Raw genomic sequence first — 24,804 nt, 5'->3', positions numbered from 1 at the left:
TAAATAACAAACATAAGCTATTTGGCATCTATAACTGGAATTTGAAAGGTACTTACTGGTAATAATCCAACACCTGAAACAGCAATGGATTCACAGTTCTCTATGTCTTTAAAAGATATATTAGCTTGTAATGAAAGGAGAAAAACCTGAATGAACAGCATTTGTAGCTACTGTAAGATTGTTATCCAGGCATCCAGTTGCACTTTTGCTGGTTGTAAAAAGTACAAATGTGTATCCTGTAATTTCAGTACTTTGTAACTTTTGTTGAATAGCCAAGACTTCAAGAAATTGAGCTGACTGACTCTTGAGTTTTGAAAGATGTTGTTCCTAACTACTTGAAGGGCCCTGACTAGTAACCTTGTGTATTTAAATTGGTATAAGACATTTTTAGGCTATCTAACTGTTGCTTTAAGTTCTTGAGCTATTACTTGGATCCACTAATTTGTGTATGTTGAACTTAGAATTCTGACAGCTGTTAAATAGCTGGATCCCGAGAACTCAGATCGGTTGCTAAAACCTGTTTAATGCTTACTTGGTAGCATCCACTGGTTTAACTCATGATATGTATGTAAGTCACTTTTTCACAGAAGTTAAGGAAAGATAGTCAGTGGTATTTACAGCAGTGAAGTCTACTGATATTGTTGCTGCTGCACAACTGTCATTACTATTGAAAAGTATAAAATTTCACACAGTTATAAAAATACACAACTTCTGATAAAAACACTTTTAACATCAAGTGTTTGTACTCTTCATTTAAATTTCAAAAGAGAATAACTTTCACAATACTTGATGGCAATAATCAAAATAACAATGGGCAGAATATACATTACATATTTTAATCATACTTAAGCAGCTCATTCTTGCAAGTTGTCATTACAATTCAATTATTCGGTACATAGAATTATACTTAAAATCTCTACATGTACACATGAAAAAATAAAACTAAAACCTTGAAACAAGATACAATTGAAAGTGCATTATACAAAACACAGAGAAGCTTCATCACAGAAGGTTATACCTTTCAGAACTATATCTTCAACATTAAAATCTTTTGAAAACTACAGACCACACAAAGGTTTCTTTTTTCAATATTCTGCATATAGATCTGATAAACAGATTGGCTAATGTGTAACAAACCAGCAATAAAATACATATTTTTCAATATGAAGCACAAAAATAAGTGCAATGCATCTCCACATCCCTGCTAATACTAGAGCTATTAAAAATAAACCAAGATTATTTATTGGCCTTTCTTAAAATAAATATTATTGATAATCAAGAAATTATTATTAGACCTTTTTAATTTGTAACTTACATTTAAGATCTTATATGCCCAAAATATAAAGTTTTAAGATGGAAGCTTATTGATACTCTGATTAATCATCTGTTTTGTGTGTACAACTCAGAATCACATCAGTTACACAATACCTAAACTATAATCAATTATCTAATTCCACTGCTGTTCCAAATTTATAATATTGATGAAACAAAATCAAATGTTGGTTGAAATATCAATTTCTATTAGAAGATCATAAACTTTTGAGTTAACTTTCCATAAACTAAATATTACAGTAACATTTCCTAAAAAAAACATTGAGCTCAAAATTACCTGTTTAAAAAAAAAAAAAGTGGTAAATAAATTCTTTCAGTTTGTTCTACTCTATTTATTGAAAATGCATGATTTATAATGAGCTACCACAGCAAAACAGTGTGTAGATCTGATCAAATTATTAATGGAGTTTAGTACTTGTTTGTTTTAAACTTTTCATGCAAAGTTACACAAAGAGCTATCTGCACATAGTAATCTCTAATTTTGAGCTAACAGACTAGATGGTATGCAGTTAGTCAAGAGCAGCCACTGCCAACTCGTGTACTACTATACTATAATTTTTTCCTATTATAATTTTGATGCCGTTTATGATGGAACTAGAAATTTCATGAAATATTTCAAATACAAAACTTACTCCAATGTTTTGTCATGTAGCCAATTTTATTATTTACTGAAATTAATAGTTTATATCACCAATAGATAATAAAACAATTTCCATTATAACAAACCACCAACAGATTAATATCAGCATTATTCACTAGTTTAACCTTTTGTTTTAATTATAGCTGTAGTCAAATCAGCAATCTATGAAAAGTACCCTGAAATGATTTAAAGTAGCTTATAATTTTAATTTGAAATACACCATTACAAAAGAACTTCTCATTTATATTGCTAGTATGTGGTTCATTAAAGAATGTTCCAAAATTCCTGCAGTCAAATGACGCTCTTTAGTTTAGTAACTTCAGATTTACTGCAAACTCAACTATTGTTGACAACAGCTTAAACAAATTCAATAACTGCCAAATTTTACCACATCTTGAAATTTACAAAAACTATTGCACACACTGCTTACTCTAGATTAAAAACAAAAATGTTGTAATAATAATTCACATGTGAAAATAAATACTGGATGTGTGATTTGTTAACTACAATCCTTAGACAAAAAAAACTTTCTACACATGAGAAAAACAATGTAAAATCACTTAAATATTTGAAATGAAAGTATTAATAGTCAGATTGTAATTATATTTATTTCAACAAACTTACAATCATTTGAAAGGATACATATATTTTTCTGCATGAATGTAGAATTTTTATCACTAAGAAAATTCAAAAGGACAAATAAACCAATACACCAGCAATAGCCAGCCATATCTTCTAACTTTTAACATATTTTATTCACACACAATAAGATAATGAATAATATACACTCTGAAAATCCCAGGCATAAAGACTGAGCTTGTTTATTAATTTTGAAATTCTTGATTTTGCAAACAAACAAGGAACTATATTTTCATGGTGTTTTATTTTCTTGTGATGCTAACAAGTTTAGCATTTCAACTAATTTTTTTACAACCTCCAATAAATTTAGAGTTCAATTGTGAAAATTATAAAAGGTAGTCAAAGTTAATATTTGATTTTTTCCATTTAAACACTTCAGTTAATATATGAAATCATCCCACAAATTTTCTAGTATAAAGATTAATAATTTCATTGTTTGGAAGTTCTTTTGTTTAAATGCCAAGTCAATACAAAAGTTTAACACCAAAACAAAGTTCAAGTCATAAACAACTATACAGAACAAAAACTCTGTAAAAGGTAATTAAAACATAGTTAACAAAAAAAAGCTACATTTTTAAATTATAATTTCTATTAATAATCTGGTTCAAGCTGAAATAGCAGTACATTCATTAACAAACGTTATGCCAAACTCAATGGGGCAAATTAAAGAGGAAATTATATCTAATACTGATAACACATTATTTCAAAAATCTGATAATAAAAATTCAAATACTGCAGGAAAATTATGTCCTCTCTGAAACTAAGAAATATCGCAAATAATTTTATATAAATCTTTAAATCTCTAGCACTGAACAAATCCTTTTGGTTAGGAGGCTGGTTACAGGCCCGTATCTATGTAACACTTATTATTTTCAATAAAAAATATAACAGTATGTGAAAGAGAAAAGCAAAATGAGAGTTTATCACCTCCATGTCAAATATATATACTGCAGTTTAGATTTATTTAAAAAATGTTTAATTCTGCATTGTAAGAACTGTTCACATTTGTTTTCTTACTTCACAGTTTCAATTAAATAACAACTGTTATGAATCCAACACACTATATCCATACTTCTTTCTAATACTATAAGAATCACCCACAATTTTAATCTGAATGGGAAATGTAATCACTTATCAAATGAACCTACTCCAAACACTGTAGCATCCCTTATTTCAAAATATTGTTTCGATTTAGTTTTATTCTTTCATTCCTATGTTAGTACTGGTCTTTTTTTCATTTGACAGTTACTCAATAATAATTTTTTACAAAGCTTATAAAAACAATTTCTTCTCTTATATTCAACTTAAAAATTAGTTCTGATCTTTGCAATGAATATCATTATACCAAGCAATATTTATATTCTTACAATATCCCTAACTATATTTTGTTCATAATTTTCAATTACTCAAAGAGAAAGAAATGGTAAAAGACATTCATTTTCTTCCCAGGTGTTCGGGAAATATGAATATTCATATTCCAGAAATGTCATTAAAAACACAATGAATGACAGTCATGTGTAATTGAAAATCACATAAATTACACAAAAGTTTCTGTGTAACATTTAAACTTCACTTTTTCTTAAAATTAAAATCAACAAATCTCCCAATAAATCATCAAGTGCAGTGTAACTTAGTGAAGAACAGACAGACACGTACGTTTTACCAAATGATTGCTAGTATGGTCTCTGTGTAAATTCTACAAAGTTAATGCTAAAATGCCATAACCCAAGACTGCACCTCCCAATCACTTATAGCAGCTGCATCACTGTGAACACCTACTTAGAACAAACATGGATAGCAAATTGGTCCTCAGAGTCAAAACCATTGTGACATGATGCACAAATTAACTGGATGAGTTCTTTATTGGCTATGTCCTCTGACTGCTGTTGCTGCTCCCCCTCACGTTGTAGAGAGATGCTTGATTCTTCATTCACCAACTGTTCATTATTTTTTTTAGTACAAGATCCTAAGCATAACAAACACATCAATGTATCATTTCAAAATATACTGTATGATCAGGATGGATAAATAACTAAACACATTTACACTTACAATAAGTAAAAGTCACTACTGTCTACACTTAAAAGTGAAAACTGAGTTTGAAATGGAAAAATTGATAGTGTGCATATCAAAAATAAGAAAGACAAAACTGAGTTTAAAATTAAGTACTTGATGGTGTGCATATCAAAGATAAAGTGAAATTAAATTCAAAATTAAGCATTTGGCAGTGTACATGTCAAAGATAAAGAAAACTGAGTTTAAAATTAAGTACTTGACAGTATGCATGTCAAAGATAGAGAGAATTAAATACTTGATGGTGTGCATATCCAAGATGACAAGAAAAGTAAATTATACATGAACAAATAATGCACTGAAACTAAAATAATTTTATAATAAGAATGTGAATTATATTTAATTTCTGTAGTGCATATTGTTTTACAGAAGACATTAATACTAGAAATAAATGACCTTATAACACCAAAATGTAGTTTTTTATTTAAGTAGATACATCAATGTTTCCTTAGGAACATTCACCAAAACATACAGTACAAAGCTTCAAATGGTTTAAATAATAAATTCTATTTGAATCTATAACATGCATTTCTACAGTCTGCTTTTGACATATTAAGTAGTAAATCTTATTGTTGAAATAATTAAGTGCTACCTGTAGTAAAAAAAGTTCTATCTAGGATAAAAATTAAATTAATTTAAATTATAGGCCCCATACTTTGTCCCTATTCATCTTTAGTTGAGGAGAAGATAATTTTCTGCCGGTGTACTTGGTGAGGATTTGTACAGAGAATGGTGGTTTCAAATCAGTTGTTACTTGTCCACGATTAGTTAAAAAATGATCTGCAACTGTGCTTCTTTCATGTTGTTGTTTATAAAGAATGTCAATATTTTCTCCTATCCTTGTGTGTAGGGTTCTTCGGGTTTCTCCCATGTATATATGATGGCAAATGTTATACGTAGCTGGTAAACAACATTGGAGACCAGACACACATTTTTAGATTGCAACACGTTTTTGTAAGACAGTTGGCTTTATTACATTGTAGCGTAGTGTACTGATATTTTGAAAGTTGTTTTTTTAGGGTTGGAACTGACCATTCTATAACTTTTTTTTATTATAGTTTTTATTTTCTTGGAGATAACTTTGTCAATTAGAGGTGTTATACAAATAATCTTTTTTTGTGTTATCTTTGAAAAATTGTTTTTTCTTCCTTGTTTATCTGTTCTCTTTCATGTTGGAAGTGTGATGCTGATTTTTGCATGTCATAGTTCTTAAAAATTTGTTCGACTTAAAAAGGTGAATATTCGTTTCTCAAAATGGTGCCTATAATTCTAATTTTATTTATTATTATTTTATTTTTTATGCTATTATTTTTTTATTTCATTCTGATAGAACTTGTTTACTACAGATAGTATTTAACTATTTCAACAATAATTTTCTTTCAAAAATAAGCTTTACTACTTAATATGTCAAAAGCACACTGTAAAAAATGCATGTTATAGATTCAAATATAATTTATTATTTAAACCATTTGAAGCTTTGTACTGTAAGTTTTGGTATGTGTTTTTAGTAAATGCTCCTGAAGAAGTTGTAAAGTGAAACACTGATGTATCTAATTAAATAAAAACTACATTTTGGTGTTATAAGGATGTTTATTTCTGGTATTAAAAATTAGAATTTTTGTATATAATAGCTACATGGTCTGCAAGTGTACTTTTGAGTTTACATACAATTCAGTTATGACCACAATTCTTTAATGATGAGATGACAGAAAAAACTACTGAACACATCCCAAAGAAAATGCTGTAATAAATAAATCTGAAATGTGTAGTACCACTCTCAGCTGACACTTCAACTTTAAAAAGTGAAAAAACCATCACTTAGATAATACATGATCATAAAACAAGACGGTATTGGTTTCACTTTCGAATTTAGTTTGTAAATACATTGTTTTTTAGACCCTATGCTAGTTTTTATTGACATTTCCTAGACAATTCTGATCATAGTTACTAATCTTAGTTCACATAAGAATATCTGAAATGATTTCATATGAAACACATAGCTAGTTTTTGATCAGGATATTTCCTTTTACTAGTTCTATTTCTATTCATAACTATGACAAGTATAAGAATTAGTGCTGCTTTGCCAATTAAAGTAAAATGCAACAAAAATCTAAATGCCTTGATTTCCTGGTGTCTCCTTGATTTTACAGAACATCAATATTAAGAAAAGTTTCTAACTCTTTCGTATTATACCTACATTCTCCTTTTTTCTTTGTAATCAACATGAAAAACACTTTTCTGTCTATGATTTTACTCCAGATAAGGTCTACAAATACCTGGGAAGAATATACTGATACACACTTAATGAGAAATATTACAATCCAGAAAAAGTGTCTTAATTATGTCCTTTTTGATGTAAAAAATACAAGGTATTTTACTGTATAAAACAATGTTAGAGCAAAATACATACAAAATTAACAGATAAAAGATTCAGAATAAAACAGTATCATTTTAGCATACACTATTCTGACAGAAGAATATGAAATGTAAGCTTGTTAAATCATGAATTAAACATCTTCACCTAAAATACACTTAGCTTCAATAAAAAAAAAGTAAGACTTTTCTTCTACAATGTTTGATAATAAAAAAAAACTTTAAAAAGTATCAAATGGTTTGGAAGTTCACCTTCACAGAATAAAGTTTAGAAAAATCTAAAAGCACCACAAAACATGCTGTATATAATTAAGAAGAAAATCTACTGAAATTGATCATTTTTATGGAATTCTAGATAATCATCAACAATCAAAGATAAAGTAAATTCTGACTAATAAGTTCACTTTCTTTTAAATTATAGTTTAGAGGTAACAACAACATTATTTACAGAAAGGCCTAATATTATTTCTAGATATTTGAATTAGTAGGCAAATTTCCATGGCATATAATCAACATCCTTTCCAAGTGATGCAAATCCATTAAATGTGTAAATTTTAGACTGGAATACTCAAAATATTCCATAATATTTCTTTCAATTTGAACAAAACCTAGGTGTTGGCTTACCAGATATGGCCTTTTTAGACTGAACTTTCTCTCTGTGAACTTCCAAATGTTTTTCTAGTTGTTGTCTTTTGAAAAAAGCTGAGAAAATAAAAATAACAATTGCTATCACTATTTCTAAAAGCACTTTATATTTAATGCTTTCATTTTGCTGTGTGGCAATTTTTTTCTTGTTTTCCAGATTTTTATACTGTGTGCAACCAAAACCCACTTCTATGTAACATGATGTTAATTTTCTCTACAAAGCCTGTGACTGATTAAACTCTTATGATGAAGTTTTTTCAACAGTACGTGGTTTGGAAGAGTAAACAAGACCTTAAAAATACTTCCGATAGTGAACATTTGTAAATTATACAAAAATATTCTGAACTATCATCATAGTGTTAAATTTACTGTCAGCTGGTTTACAAAAGAGTAAACTTGTAGAAAAAACAGGCAAGTAATTTTAATTAAAAAATAAGATTTATTGACAATGGTAGATACAGTTGATAACTATAACTTGTTTACACTTATTATTCTAGCAATGTCAGTGATACCTACAATTGGAAAAGGGATAACTAATCGTCATAAAGTCTGGAAAACACAAAAAAAATTTACAGTAATGTTTTGTAAGTTCTCACTGAGGTACAAGATTTAAACCTTTATTGAAAATAAGAATAAAAATTTCAGTGAGCAGTAAATTTGCACTGGTTAATCTAAAACTTATTTCTGTGCATGTTTATATATGTATATAAATATAAAAAATGATAAAATGTCAATAAAGTTATTATGTCACTATCTTTCAATTGCTTACTGGTATCTGTGAAATTTTATAAATAAATTTAAATACATGAATAACATAATATTATAAACTCTCCAATACATAGGCATCACTAAAATTTGTTAAAGTTTTGAAAAGTTTACTTTTCAAAATCACAAAACTGTGACAATGGTAAGAATCTGATATACAATCTAAGTCAAAAAATTATAATTTCTACTAACTGATACACTAAAACCACTTACTATGTTATGGTATGAATGTCATTTTCAAGCTGGCAAAGAATGATTAATTAATTTACTTGGCATTAAACATTAGTATTAGGCCTATTATATTTTTTAACATTGCATTCTATATCTAGTCTCTTAAAGATATAATAGTGTACAATAATAGTATTCCAATCACACTATGTTTGCCATATCCATTGCTGAAGACACGTTTTGCTCAATCCAGAGTTTTGCAAGTTGGCTGGAACACAGTAGTGGTCAGAACACTATATAAACCATTTGTTACAACAACAGTTGTTATGGTTTGAATGCTTTCTTCAAGCAGGTGAACCATGATTTTTGTTAATTTACATGTCATTAGACATTAATATTAAGTCTATTATATTATTCAACACTGCATGCTATATCTAGTCCCTTGGCGTGACAAACAGGTTATATAAATAGTGTTCCGACTTCTGTGCTTAGTGTGTCCCAGTCAGGCTGATGAGATCTGGGTTGAGCAAAACTCATCATTAGCAATGGGTACGTCAAACATAATGTGGTTAGAATACTATTATTATATGCTCTTCCAAAGGGATTAGATATATAATGCAGTGTAAAAACATGTAATAGGCCTAACACTAAAATTTAATGTTACAGAAATTAAAAATAAAAACTAGCAATGAAATGTCTAAACACTATGGAAGTAGTGTTAGTAATTAATTTAGTGTATATATGAGTGACACTATCTTCTGTTTAGTTCAATAAAATTGAGAAATTAATACACAATATACTTTATTTAATATGTTAAGAGAAATATTAGTGATAAAACACACCAAAATAGTGAATAATAATCTTAATGTATAAATAATTTCCTGTAGACCACCAATCTTTGGAAGTTTCACAAAAAAATAAATAAATGGTTACAACTTACAGTGTATTTTTCTCAGTCATGTATGAATCACCAAGAAAACAAAAAACACAAGATGACATATTTGTCAAACATTTGTATCTATTATATAAAAACTAAAATATAAACAAATAAAATTTTTAGCACCTTCTACTGGGGTTTAAAATAAGTATGAAAATCTGTTACACCTTAAAAAAATATAGAAATACATTTTGTTGCTGAAATAAAGCCATACCTTAGTTAGTTGTGTAAAGGTACCTTAAACTGCAATAATTCTATTGCTCCTAACATATCACACTACACTAGCCCTCATAGCTGCAGCTATACCTGTATCACACTACACTAGCCCTCATAGCTACAGCTATACCTGTATCACACAACACTAGCCCTCATAGCTACAGCTATACCTGTAAGACACTACACTAGCCTTCATAGCTATACCTGTAAGGTACTACACTAGCCTTCACATCTATAGCTATACCTCTCAGATATTACATTAGCCTTCATAGCAACAACTGTGAGACATTAAATTAGTCTTCAAAGCTACACTCTCCAGATATTATACTAGCCTTCAAAATTAATTATATATTAAAGTGAATAAATAAAGAACTTTTGTAATGGAAATTTTGGTCCTTTTGTATAAACAATATTAATTTTAAGTCTAAATTCATTTACAACAACACTTGTTTTTGTTTTTTTTATATAAAAAATATATATAAATAAACTGTGTAAGATATAGTTTACCTTTACCACAGTGAGAACAATCAAAATCACGTTTTTCTTGGTGAGACTTCATGTGATTATAAAGTCCCATTTTTGAGGACAACTTCTTGTTACATCCTTCCCATGGACATGGTACAGGAGGACTGTAAGAGGAAATATTAGATAAAACAAATTATATTATAAAAGGTATAGTAAACTTAATATTTAAATCATCTTATTTTAATGATTTTACCACAAAAAGGTATATCATAAAAGTATTTTCAACAGCCAGTCCTTCCTTTGGAAGTTTCAAACATACCTTAACAATGGCATTGCCAACCACACCAGGATAAATTTTATTATAACTACACTTTACACTATTTTGCAAAGCAATAAACTCTGCCATAATCAGTATTATGAGATCCTTCAACCAACAAAATTATGCCACAAAGGCATATAAAAGATAAGTATTAATAAAGTTGTTCTATTTGTCAACCAACTTAAACAAGTCCACCCCCCCCAAAAAAATAAACAACAACAAACAAATAGCAGGAAATAAACAATTGAATGAAATGGTAATATCATTATTGTTATTATTTTTAAGAATTTTCACTAAAACTGTCAAACTTCCTTAATCACCCTGCTCTCAGCTCTACCTGTTCATCAAATCATCCAACAGAAGTTAATAACAATCATTTGCTATGGCCATATAGCTTGACAATCAACTTAAGAGAAGCAGAAACAAGTTACAGGAAGAAACAAATTATCCAAAATTAACTTATAAGAAAAAACAAACAGAAATAAACTCAAAAGCTCATTTTAGATAAATAGCAGTTGTAGCAATTAACTATACCAATATCCTTGAAAATACACTTTTATTAGTCTTTTCTCCAAGCTTTTTTTGTCTAAAAATGACTGGTATATTTAGACTTTGATGGAAAAGATACTTGTAATTAATATAAATTTTTCAGAAAATTTAAATTTCAAAATATTAGGCTTAACTTCAATACTAAAAGAATTTGCAAAACTGATAAGCTGAAATGTCAGAAACTTAAGAATAAATTAACTTTATATATAAATAAGCATGCAATACACCATTCTGAATATCTAAGAAAAACAAAAGTACATTATTCAGCTACAAAAAGGTATTCACAATTACAAGGATTTTATGGCTATTCCTCACAATTCTATAAACTAATTAGGGATTTAAATTGCTTTTGTTAAAGCTGGTTTAATGATGATCTTATGCTGTTGCACACTATCATTTTGTAAATTATCTGTCTGTTAGATTAGATGTATGGTCTTGTGATACAAATAAACTCCAAATTACATTCCTACAAGAGTTACACTTCTTTATCAACTAAAATCACTTCAAATTGTCTGTTAAGAGTGAAAATTTTTCAACACTGAAAATGCATTTCCAATGGATACTCATCTCTTCTCCTATCTAGCTTTCTTGAATCAGTAATGCCTTCTATATACAAAATTTTTCACTTGCCACTTGTCTCGAGACTCTTAACTTAATCTCATATGTTTTCACATGATATTTTTGCACTGTTGAATGCCATAATCCTCCACCAATAGAAGTGCAACAACACCTCCTAGCACAGCTAGCTCCCACTATACTCACTGTTAAATCATCACTTTGTAAGTAGACAAGAAAGTAAGATTCACAAGAAGTGGGTGGGGGGGGGGGAGAGTGGGAAGTGTAAAAAGAAGAATCTATCATAAGTACATTTTCAGTGTTGAAAAATGTTACTTTCTGATACGATATGTCACCTTTACTCACATCTAACTAGAATCCCACAATTAAGTGGGGGTACCAGTGCAAAATTTTACCTAGATGAGCCTCCTTCAAGAAACATCCAAAAGAGCCCTTGGAGTGCAACACCCTATACCAGTGGTTCCCAACCTTTTGTGGCCCTTTCACCCCTCCCCTAAAAAGTGTGCATTACATATTTACTCTTGGCGACATATGGGGGAAAAATGAACCTTGTATGGCCTCTTACACGCACCCCCTGGACCCTCATTTTGCACCCCTGGTTGGGAACCCCTGTCCTATACCAAGGAAAAGTATAAGAACACACTTTTAGGAGACAGCATTTTGTCTGTACCATGGTACATTCTTTGCCCAGAAAGATAGGAAAGTGTCACAAGGATATGCCAAAGATACAAGCACAGACCAAACCCTGCATCAGCATTTCAGAAGTGATGTACGTGTACTCTGAATAGTTAAACACAAAGCTACACAATGGGCTATCTGTGCTTTGCCCACCACAGGTATCAAAACCCAGTTTCTAGCTTTGTAAGTCAGAAGACATACCGCTGTGCCACTGGGGAGCAGTCTGAATAGGGAATGTCAGACTATATGTGGTGGGTCAACTCCAGTCCAAAACTAAGGGTCACTGGGAATTGCTTTCAGAGAGCTGTAGGGGGAGGGTCCCTACCATCTTCACCTCAAGCCCAATGAGACAGAATAGAAAAGTAACATACATCTTACAACTGAGTGAGGTCTTATATATATTGGCTGGTCCTATGCCAATCCAACATCAGACCACACAAGAGCCAAACTTCCAAGTAGTAGTAGTAGTAGTAGGATAAGGGAAAATAAGCCAGACTACACTGACAGAACACTACCACCCTATTCTTTACTGAGTAGATGTGATCACAATCAGGAGGCATCTCCATGATCCACCACTCCAGTGGCTAAGAACTGGTGTGTGGCAAGGACTCTCATGCTCCACTAGAAAAAAAAAAACAGAATGGGAAAGGCAGAGGGCTACAATGAAGGAGAGTCCTAACCATCCTATGGGGTACTGAACAAATCACATACACAAAGCCAAAGTGATGACACAGTTGGATGGAAGAGAGAAGTACGAGGCTGAAGAAGAAGGGAGAAGGACAGCTGAAGAAGAAGGGAGAAGGACAGCTGAAGAGGAGGGGAGGAATTCAGAAGGCTCAGCAGAGGAAACCATGATTGGGCTAGCAAATAAAGTGCCACCAGAAGGATCCAACAAAGTGTGTCTCGAATAAGGGAGAGAACTCAAGGGAAAAGATGAATAGAGGATAATATTGGACCTTTCCTAACTAAATGCATCCACCACCAATACTGATGTATGTGAACCAGGAGACTTGAATAGGGGAAGCTTGGCACTGTTGTAAATTGCAAAGGCATTGATGTAAGGTGTCCAGACAAGAGCAAAACCATTAAAAAACAAGAGGATTGAAGGACCACTTTGAAGTCCAAAGTGAGCACGATCTAAGGGATAAAGGGTTCCAAGGAAGTCCAAGTCCCCAGTAGATAGAGAACCTCTTGCAGAGGAAGAAAAGGAGGATAGAGTTGTATAAACTTCACGGCCTAAAAACAAAGCTGAGAAGAACACACCTAAATTAACAAGATACTAGGTGGATGAGATTTCTCCAGCTTGACTTAGCAATCTAGATGAGCCACCTCCCAAAGAAGGAAAAGAGTAAGGTTGAAGAAGTCTTGTTGGGATGGAGATAAAAGAAGCCAGTCATCCATATAATGGTGGAATCTCAAACTGAAGCTGTTAATGTGATAACTGAAGGCACACAATAAATCACAAAAAAAAGTATGGGGCTGACACCAAGCTAAAAGGAGGAGCTCAGAACTGATAAACCCAATGGTGATGTACTTACTGGAGATAAATTCTCAATGCTGGGAAGATAAATGGGAATGTGAAAATATGCATCAGAGAAGTCAACCATGTTCATCCAAAGTCATGGAGAAAAAGACCATTGGAAAGTGAGGAAACACCTCATCATAAACTGAAGAAGGTCGGTCGAGAATCTGAAGAAGATGGGATAGAACGATGACAAGATTACAATCCCCAGTGTACTGGGAAACAACAAACAGGCTGGAATAAAATTCCAGAGAAGGGTAAGTAACCCTTTTGATAATGTCCTTAGCCAAAAGGTCCGACACTGCCTCTGAGAGATGATGGTGGGAGACAGGATCTCCTGGGAAAGGAATGGTAACAAGAGACAAAGGGAATGAGAGGAAAAATGAAGGCTAAAGCCCACAGATAGAACCTGTAGCCTCCAACAATCAGCCGCAAAAGGAATCCATATATCTATAAATCAAGCCAAATGAGCCCCCACTGTTCCTGAGCCCAAAATCTATTCACTGATAAGACTGTCAGCACTGAAACCTAAGAATAGTGGATAAACAGATGAGAGAAGAGGAATGAGATGGAAGAACAGGAAATGGAAATGAGTTGGTAGGATGGGAGACAGCACCTGGAAGAGGAGGAGTTTGGGAAAGATGAGACACATGGGTAGTCAAGTAAAAATGTCAGTGCAAAGCCTCAGCCCATGACTACAAAGAATAAGGTACCCAACCAAAAACCCGTTGGTAGAGGAAAGGAGTCAGATGAAGGTCCACGATATAAGAGAGAGATAAACATACTTGGGCAAAAAGGGCATCCCTCCCCAACAAAGCCAAGTGACAAAGTAACCAAGTGAGAGGGGACAAGGCTCAGGAAAAAGAATGTAGAAAAAGTAAGGGGAAAGGGAACAAGTGTCTGCCAAAAAACCCTCAGGGGAATAGTGAATTGCTTCCAAAAGGAGATGGATAGAGAATAGATAAAATAAAAGGGTAGCAAGGATAAGACAAAGGCAAAAAAACTGAAACTGAAGACTAATAGAGGACAATGGATCAGAACCCCAAGCCTGAAGAATAAACTCCAGAGTTTGGAAGTAAAAAAAAAAGGGATTCTGGGGGAATGGTGAATAGCTTACAAAAAGAGATGGATAGAGGATAGATAATATAAAACAGTAAGGCAAAGCCACTGAAACTGAAAAAAACTAATGGAGGACAATGGATCAAAACACCAAGCCTGAAGAAGAAACTCCAGAGTTTGGAAGTCCAAGAAAAGATTCAGCTCAAATGTATGTCAAGGAACATGTGCAAAGAGTCAAGGAAGACAAGACATACTGACACCTGAGTGAAGACAAAATAATTTCAGTATGGACTATGGACTCAGGTGAATGAGGAAAACCATATTCTAAAGCACAGACAAAATGAAGAATAATAAATGAGAGAGAGTGAAAGTATGCAAGACTCCACCACCTGCTGCACAATAACTGTCATGCCCCCTGACAGACAAAGAAGCAGCTGACACCATTGTGGTAGTCGGTAGTCTGTCTAGAAGTGATCAAGAACCAGATGTTCAACACTAGAGAGCAGAGAAATGACTATTTCTTTGTAGTTCATGTTGTGAAAAGTAAGAGCCACAAAATTTGCAGAGGAAGAATTGTTTGAAAGTAAAAACAAAAAATATTTCCACAACATTTGGTTTTGTAAATTCTTCAACCAAACACTGATACTGAAAAATTATGTGCAAGCAAAAAAAAAGACACATCTTAAACACACCAGTGTCAAATCGAGAAATGATGACTGAACAATTAGCATATAGGGAGCCAGCTGTGCTAGGAGGTGGTGTTGAACTCTTAATGGTTAAGGGCTGTTACATGCTCATTTGCAATATCATGTGGAAACATGAGATTACGTGGAACCTCAAGGCTAGTGGCAAGTGAAGAAGTTTGTATATAGAGGGCAGCAATGAATATGGAAAGCTAGATATAAGTGAGTTTATGTAACATTTTGAAAAAAAAAATTTCTTTTTAGTATAATTTTCGATCTTGAAATGATGAGTTAAGCAACTCAAATAATCTTAAATTATTACACAAGATAATTTATTTGTAAAAGCTGAAAGAAAATAAAACTTCATTCTACAATTATGCTGAATATAGAATTTGTGAGATAAGTAAATAACCATAAATATTTTAACTTTTTAATATGTATTAACAAATAGTTTTATTTCTCAGAAATTAGGTTCCATCATATGAATTTCAAAAAGCCTGCAATTCAATGATGCAAGTTTGCTTAATATGCATCTTAAATGCATCAATTCCTGAAATAAAAAAGTATGGTTTTAAATTTCTGAATGGAACATTAAGCTTACAATTTATTTAAAAGCAGCTTAAAATTCCAAATAAAATATGCTTTTCATAAAACTAACATTTTGTCTGTAAGTGTTCATCAAGGACCATTCTACATACAAAATTAATGAAAAACAGAAACCAGCTTCCAAATAAAATATGAGTATATATATATATATAAAACAATGATTATATAATGTATTGACAGGATAAAACAATATCTGGATGTAATATAACCAAATCTGTCACCACTCCATTGTTGCACACACACACACATTTCATACTTTAACAGATCTTGGATAAAGAGCTATAAATATGCAGTTAAGTCCTGTTTAACATAGTTAAACATTATTTATTTAATCTGTTGCATTTGGTTTAGTACAAGAACACTCTTTCATTTACAAAATACAAACACCTGAAACAAACTATATTATTATTCTTCAAGTCTTAGTGACATTTACAGATTCTTTCTACCATAAGTAAAATTCTGAAAAACTACAACTGTTCCATAACCAAGATAAAACTATGATGTTAAAAACACATTAGCTTGATTTACAAAATCCTATGAATCATCACTATGTATTAAGTTTTCACTGAATTTATCAAACCAGTTTAACTTTTGTTTTTAATTTATTATCATACATGTACAGTAACTAATTTTATGTGAATAAAACTCATGGACAGATATAAAAAAAAATATGGAAGATATTAAAAACAGCACAATTAAACATAAATGCAATATAATCATTATGCATTTCTTTAGACCCTGAGAAGAATTAAAAGTTATCAAAAATCTTTTTTATCCAAGTTTTATAAACAAGTATTTTCAGAAAAAACTTCAGTTACCAAACTAACTGTCATATTTTGGTATCTAATACTGCAATAACTCTAGCTAGTATTTTTTATTTTAATTTCAAACTGCTTTTTGAGGTTGCCTAAATTCACATGTTGTTTATGATTTTTTCACCTTCAAGTTATCAGGTTTCTTTAATTTTGTTATATCTTTTATATGATTCTACATACTTTCTTTGTATCATGGTTATTTACACTACAATTTACTCTGAGAACCCTAAAAAAGTAAGCACATAGTACAAAAAACCTGCAGTATCAGTTTAACAAGTCTAGTAAACTGATCTTATAAGGGTTTCTTATGAGCATTACACTGGACAAAATGCTTCAACAAACATAAATACTAGAGCTGAACATATATTGAAGCCAAATTTTATTTCATTTTTAAAATATGTACACAGTAAACAAGAAGCCATTAAACAATTTTTTATTCATATGTTGTATAGACAGGAGCAGAATTTTTAAATGTATATCGATACATTTATGAGAAGTTAACACTTAAATAATATTTCCCTGTCTACATCAAGAATTATATTTGATCAGTTTATGAATTTGTTTGTTTGAAATATAACCAAAAACTACACATTGGACTATCTGTGCTCTGCCAACCACAGGTATCGAAACACAATATCTAGCATTGTAAGCCCACAGATATACCACTGTGCCACTTGGGTACAAATTTATTAACTTAAAACTGGAAAGACTGAAGTGTTATTTTTAGTTACTTGTGAAGCAATATATTAGAAAGAAATTCTGAGTTGTTACATTTAATTAGTTCAATATATTACTTATTTACATCCTGTGAATAAATCTGCATACAGTTAAATTGTAATCAACGCATTTGCTCTGGTAATTTAATAATTCACTTCATTCTTACAAATCTTTTTGCAGTTTCAAAATATATTGAAGTTAACTTACTTTCTGAAAACTATGCATAATTCTTCACACAAAAAATTTTTTCATGTTAGTTTATTTGCTTTAAACATTCATGCAAAGCTGAACAAATCATGCTAGCCATTCCTAATTTTGAGCTGATAGTTTAGAATGGAATATAGCTAGCTGATAGCATCCATAACCAACTCCTGGACTACTCTAAACAAATACTTGAAACTGGTAGAATTCAAGAAATAAATCTGTTATTATTCTTAAAACATAATCTATAAAAAGAAATGTATAAATCAAGAGCTGAAAATTTACACTAATTGATATTTTGCTTAAGCGTGTCATGAAGAGAACAGAATGACAGAAATTTTTAGAAATGATTTATCACATGATCACTTAAATGCATCCAATATTTATACGTTTAATGAAATCCAATCTAAAAACAAATCTGGTGTGTCTTTTAACTTTACTCTTATTTCTAATGAACTGACTGCTTAAATTGATAAAATATATTTTAACTAAAAGCTTCTCATTAAAAACATATGTACTATAAACACCTGAAAAGTCATTCAGTGAACTTTCTTTTTTATAAATTAGTCAAAATAAAAACATATTTTACAAAATTAGTAATATAACCAGAAAAATTTATTGGCTACATAACTATTATTCTTACAGTATTTTCTTTCTCAAACTACTCACTAGAATTGTTATAAAAGTAGAATTTCAATCTTGTTAACTAAATTTATCAGACCTTTAACTGAATTTCATAAGCTTATTTCAAGTTAAAACCCTACTCATATTATTTGTCTCAAATAATACATTCATTCTGTAACTCAAGTTCTTAAATATACAGGGTGGCCGAAAAGTAAGTACAGAGTTGATAATTGATAATGTATTTAAACTAATTAAATCAGAATTAAAATATACAGTTGACAAATGATAATTTTCCCATGATAACATCATATAATTATCAAAATGATTGTATTTATTGCATCACAAACAAGGGGAATGACTTGGTAGCCTGATTAACTATGCTCAATAAATGATGCTTATTCATTAGTATGTCCATCATAGCTTTTAGCACTTATAAAACATTCTGAGTCAATGGAACCAGTCGTCTTATGACAAACAATGATGTTTATTCATTAACACATTCATCATAACTTCTAGCATTTATAAAATGTTCTGAGTTAGTGGTGGAAAAATATTTACTAAAAATAAAAATAGATAAAACAATATAAATTCTATATGATTTACTCCATTCACAATAGGTAACACAGTAAGTAATATTACATATCTGATGTTCTAAAACTTGTAAATATAAAAGTATTGGCACTTACCATAACTAATACTGATTGGCAAAAAAGCTTGCTTATAAAACTTTACATTCAACTAAAATAAATGTCTTCATACAATATAAAAATTATTTTGCTTTACCTCAGATTTTGTCTGTAATAGGTTTTTCATTTTGTAACTAAGAACTTTGTAATGATCATAAAAAATAATTAAAACTTGATTAGTTATAAATGAAGGTATATTCACGCAGTGACTTGAAATAACAGCAAAGAACCTATTCACAAATCACAACCAATGAGTCTTTCATTATAAGAGATACTAGATGTGATTTTTAATACATTTCTATGTGTTTTCACAATACATGAGTAAATAATGACTTTTGCTGTACATGCCCCTTTCATGGTTTCTTAATATTGGGCTTTTCTCTTCTACTAGTATATGTGCTCAAGACTCACACAATGCCTAGTTATACCAAAGAAGTCGCAACACTAATAGTCATATATGATTAAGCCTACACTGATATACTCAATACTTACTACTAAGTCCCTTGTCCTTGAAAGTTAGCCTAATTCAAAATTTTAAAAAATTAGTTTAAACAAACAGAACAAAATACCAGTAAGACAGAATTCATTTTTCAACAAAAAATTCTTAAAACTAATGTTAATATTTAAGTACACGTAAAGTAAAGCTTGGTGATTTTAAGAAACTAAATGAGAAGATAAATGAAGCACTCATCTTATGTTTATCACAGTTCTCACTTTATGTTTTCCACTTCAGATTCTCACATTACATGGAGACATTTACCATAGAGGGAACCACCATAAAAACCGATGTAATTCCTTAAACTTAATGTACAATCAGCAATATTTTAAATTTTCTATTATCATGTAGACCTATACCATTAACACTATAATAATTATTGCTTTTCACCAATGAAAGGAAAAACATAGTTTAAGAGCAATGTTAATAATGGTAATCTTGTGACTAATTGCCATCTAACCAACTAAAGTGACATACCAGCTTATATACTATAGAAACTGAAAAGGGTAGTGGAAATAAAAAAAAGGAATGAGTAGGCCTGACTGATAGTGTTATTCATCAATGAGTTTGATTTCTTTAGTCAAAATCATCAGCAGCATACTTAAAGAAGGATATGAAGACAGTGCCAATAACAACATGCAATATCTATATAGAAACAGGACAGTGGATCTATGCAGCTTTGGGTAATATTGCCTCCAACACTGTTGGAGACTCAGTGTCCAAGTGTTTCAGTAGTATAATGATCCTGCATAACACCACATGGTAAAATCCTAGGAGGAGAGGAAACAAGCAGTTGGAATACTAAAACTCTTGCCTTGGCTGGATCAGAGTTCACATCTTAACTTTACTAAGGAAATATGGACCTATAAATGACCTGTGGAATTGGACATGCTCCAGGCTACCCTTAAAGAACATTCTGTTTCAAACACTAACAAACTGCATAGATTAGTAGCAGGATACCTGATCATCATGCTGTCTTTATGGTTCAGCCTATTTTAAGTTTATAGGTCTAATTACACTTATTTTTATATAAATACTTACCCTGTGACACAGCTACAGTATGTTTCACCAGTGTTTGCATATTTACTTCCAACATTGTATATTTATATATGCAAGTCTGTATATAAAGGTAAAATGACTTGTTACAGAGGCCAGTCATAAGTGAGGCTCACAGTTTCTTGTTTAATCAGTAGTGCTTCTTTATACTTTCTGTCCAGAAATTTAACTCTTATGACAGTAATTTTTGTTCACAAAGGTTTTAATGATGGGGAAAATGTTTAGTGGGAGACTTTTATCAAATTCTAGGTTATTTGTATCATTAACCTATTGAAACAGGCATACAACTTGAGAAGCAGCAGCAACACTGAGTTTGCTCATTTTAAATTGGCTGCAGTTTAGCAATCACCAGATTTTTTCAGATGCATAACTGTTAATAATTTTCAGTTTGATTATTACAAGACTTTCATTTGTAACAGAAATACTGCACTTAATAGGGAAATACCATATAATACTTCACAAGTTCTCACATTTATCAAGTACATATTCTTTTATAGAAGTAAATAAATACCTAGTTATGGAAAATACAAACATTCTTCACACAAACAGAATAAGCAAGTTTACAGAGGGCAAACAAATACTTATCCTTAAGAATGTCAACCTTAAAATGAATTTATTTACAGAAGAGACTCAAACACTTAAGATTAAAACTAATTATCTATTAACATTTTCTGATTGTTGTTTTACATACTGTAAAACTACTACCATTTGTTTCTTAGGCACATCAAACTTTAAGACCTTTGAGGTAGATAATTTGTTAAAAATTCCACAGATATTATTATTGAAGAGATTACTGTTAAGTTCATTAAGTTTCAAAACATTTTTCATACAGGTCACTTTTTCATGTTGTAAGGAATATTATTAACAACCTAAAAACACCCACAAGATTTTAAATTAAATTAAATGGTGTAAGAACAAAAGTATCAAAATGGAAATATACTGATGTTTTAGTATGTTATATTAAAAGAATTTTGAATATGCAAATCAGCAAATCATTTGAAAACCATAGCTAGCCAACATAATGCCATGGTGGAAAGGAATACTCCAGAATTACATTTTTAAATTCTTCGGCATTTATGAGGTGGTATGATGCCAACAAAAATATATCACTTTCGTGAAGGGGATGAAACAGCCCATTCTTATGAAAATATTCAAACACTCAAGATAATAAAAACGTGTTCAGATCAGGGATTTAAAATTTCCAAGACAGGGATATCCATTGTTCCTAAAATCATTGAAAAACAATGAAATGTGAACCAACTTGAGTTGCCAGAACCAACCAGAAAAACACTTACAATAGGTCATACCCCAGCTGTAGTAAAAAAAAGTGTGATGTCTTGTAACAGGTGAAAATCCACAAACACAAAAGTCAGTGGTAAAAGCTGTCTGTGTACCACAAGCAACAGTACGCAATATAAACAAGGATCTCCATCTGGAAAAGTTAAACAAGTTGCTTACATGACATATCCATTCAACAACTACATACCTCAAACATATGGAGAACAAAACAAGTATTTATAATATTCCATACAAATAGGTTGCTAGGAAACTATTGCCCTTGACCCCTAAATGGATTATGGTAAAATATCTGGAAGTGGTATACTTTGGACATGCCAGCTTTACAATATAGCCATTTGCAATGGAAATAACACTGCAGGGCTACTGTCAGGATACACGGTTGTCAGACAGAAAATGACCAGACATAGCAACATGGTACATAATGACATGGCAAAGCACCAAAATTGCTTTAATATAACATATTCAATCTGTAGTCCTTAAGAAGTAAGTATGTGACATACAATATGAAATTTTAAACCTATTTTGCTACTTATGTCCTGAAGTATCCAAACAAAGGTAAATTGGATTCATGTTCATATTCAATAGTAAACTTTACATTCGGGTGTTTAATATTTAAGCACTGAAGATATTTATTAACATGACTTTGTGACTGAACAATGACAAGTATGTTGTCAACATGCTATCTATAATGCTAATGATTTTACAGTAACGAAACATTCACCATAGACATGGAATTCATGGTCTGGCACACCAACCACTGGTTACACCTGGTCCATTCACACAAATAATGATTAAATTGTTTAATATATATAGCTTAACTTCACGAGGCAAACATGACCAACACTAGAGTAAATCTTGTGGATCATAAAGTTAACTATAAAAATATATTTACTTACTTATTATTTTTTACTAGTGTATAATTCTAGTCAAAGTATCATTTGGCATCGGTAACAAGACATTTTTCAACTCATGTTTATCCTAATAACTCAAGAACACGTTAGCCATAGCAGATGTAAGCTCTAATTCTAACTAACATCGTCACAAATTAAGTCTTTAAAAATATGATTCTTTGACTGCAACAGACATCAGCTTTAAAAAAAAACTTTAATAACCAATATACTATATCTGGGATAAAAAAATAAAACTTACTCTTTTGTAACTTTACTTCTCTTAAAAGTGTTGGATCTTTATTTAGTTTTACAAATATTCTACTATCCCATAAAATAGTTAAAGTTGGTAGTTTAATCACATTTGTTTAGAATAACTATCATCTTTCCTTTATCAGGCTTTGTTATAGCTAAAACAGTGCATCTTCCAAGTTTAATAAAAGCTTTATATTCTTCTTTAGACAAAATAATAAGGTTGCTTCCCAGAATTATAATTATATATAGGCTTGGTCTTTTCTACTGACCTTGTAACCACCATGTAACTCTGAATGTACTAAGTGTATCTTTATAAAATTTGGCAAATTTTTAGTAAACCTTACAAGTCTGTTGTTTATTTTTAAAAATCACATTTTTTAATAAAGTATTTTTACAACAGATTTATTTGTGAATTGACAAAGCCTTTATTCAAACAGTCTGATTGAAAGACAATTTTCAAGCTTAGAATAAAAATGCTTCTTTTCATCTTACAGTTTTCATATTCCATTTGCATAACCTCTAGAACCTCCTAAATGAATATTGTTTTCATAAAACTATACACTATCTCTTATTTTCTTTACCCTAACACTAACTAGAGTGAAAACATCAATTCAGAGTGAAACAAAAAAACTGGAAAATATGAAATAAAATCAATAATACCTTTCTTTTTTTCTAGAATGATAGCAAACTGTAACACATAATTGTAATTATTTATCCTAGCAGCTTCAGCTTTCTAACCTATCACATTATCTTGCTTATAATTTTACAATGCCCTTTAGAACCCATCTAAGTATGTAACAGACAATTAACAACAGTGGGAAAACTTAGTGTAAACAACTGATCAAGTTACGATCATGGCAGTTATAACAAGTTGGTCTTGTGAATGTATTAAGGTACTTTAATTTTTAAACTTATTTAAGTTACTTTAGGGCAATATGGCTGATATTGAATAATCCTATATTATTATAGTGGAAGTCACTTATATAAAAAATACTGAAAATCTGATTACAGTGTTACACTGCTAACTTTAAAAATAATTTTGGTATCATACCATCATTGTAAAATGAAACATTACTGCAGCTAATGTGAAGTGGGTAAACACTGTTGTTAGTTGTTAATACTACATTATTATATTAATATATACAGTATGAAATAAAGAATTCACATAACCAGAGACTGCTTATGGCATAGAAAAAGTATCTTGTTGATATCTGGTTGTTTAAAATTGGTATTTTTTTACTTATCAATGGATATACTGTGGTATTTGTTGTGTTTTTGTATTTGATATATATATATATATAAAAGGTCGGAGGGAGATTACTTGCACATTTTAAAAAGAAACAAAATGGCCACCATGTAGTTTTCTCTAGTCGACAAATTCATTTGCCTAGTAAAAATGTTAGTATCACCATTTATAAATTGTGTACAAAAATATTCCTTTCAATATAAAAATATGTTTTTTGCTGGACAAATGGTGACCTCTTCAAAAAAAAATAGAAAGATTAATACATGTTAGAATAAGG

The 24,804-nt window shown here is 30.8% G+C and overlaps 1 protein-coding gene across 3 annotated transcripts in view; it reads right to left on the bottom strand.

Moving 5' to 3' along the window:
- Window positions 1-820: 820 nt before the first annotated feature.
- The window catches only part of LOC106460135, a 150,202-nt gene continuing 126,218 nt past the window's right edge, over window positions 821-24,804 (bottom strand). For all 3 annotated transcript variants that reach the window (XM_022386783.1, XM_013919816.2, XM_022386784.1), the window contains 3 exons: window positions 10,296-10,417; window positions 7,682-7,759; window positions 821-4,577 (listed from right to left, as the gene is read on the bottom strand). In XM_022386783.1, the coding sequence (XP_022242491.1) occupies window positions 4,387-4,577; window positions 7,682-7,759; window positions 10,296-10,417 (391 nt within the window). In that variant the 3' untranslated portion in view covers window positions 821-4,386. The remainder of the gene's footprint in view (window positions 4,578-7,681; window positions 7,760-10,295; window positions 10,418-24,804) is intronic.

Source organism: Limulus polyphemus, unplaced genomic scaffold (assembly GCF_000517525.1).
Source record: "Limulus polyphemus unplaced genomic scaffold, Limulus_polyphemus-2.1.2 Scaffold716, whole genome shotgun sequence".
Lineage (NCBI taxonomy): Eukaryota > Metazoa > Arthropoda > Merostomata > Xiphosura > Limulidae > Limulus > Limulus polyphemus.
The sequence above is the reverse complement of the archived record's forward strand: the minus strand, read 5'-3'. Positions and strand labels throughout refer to the sequence as shown.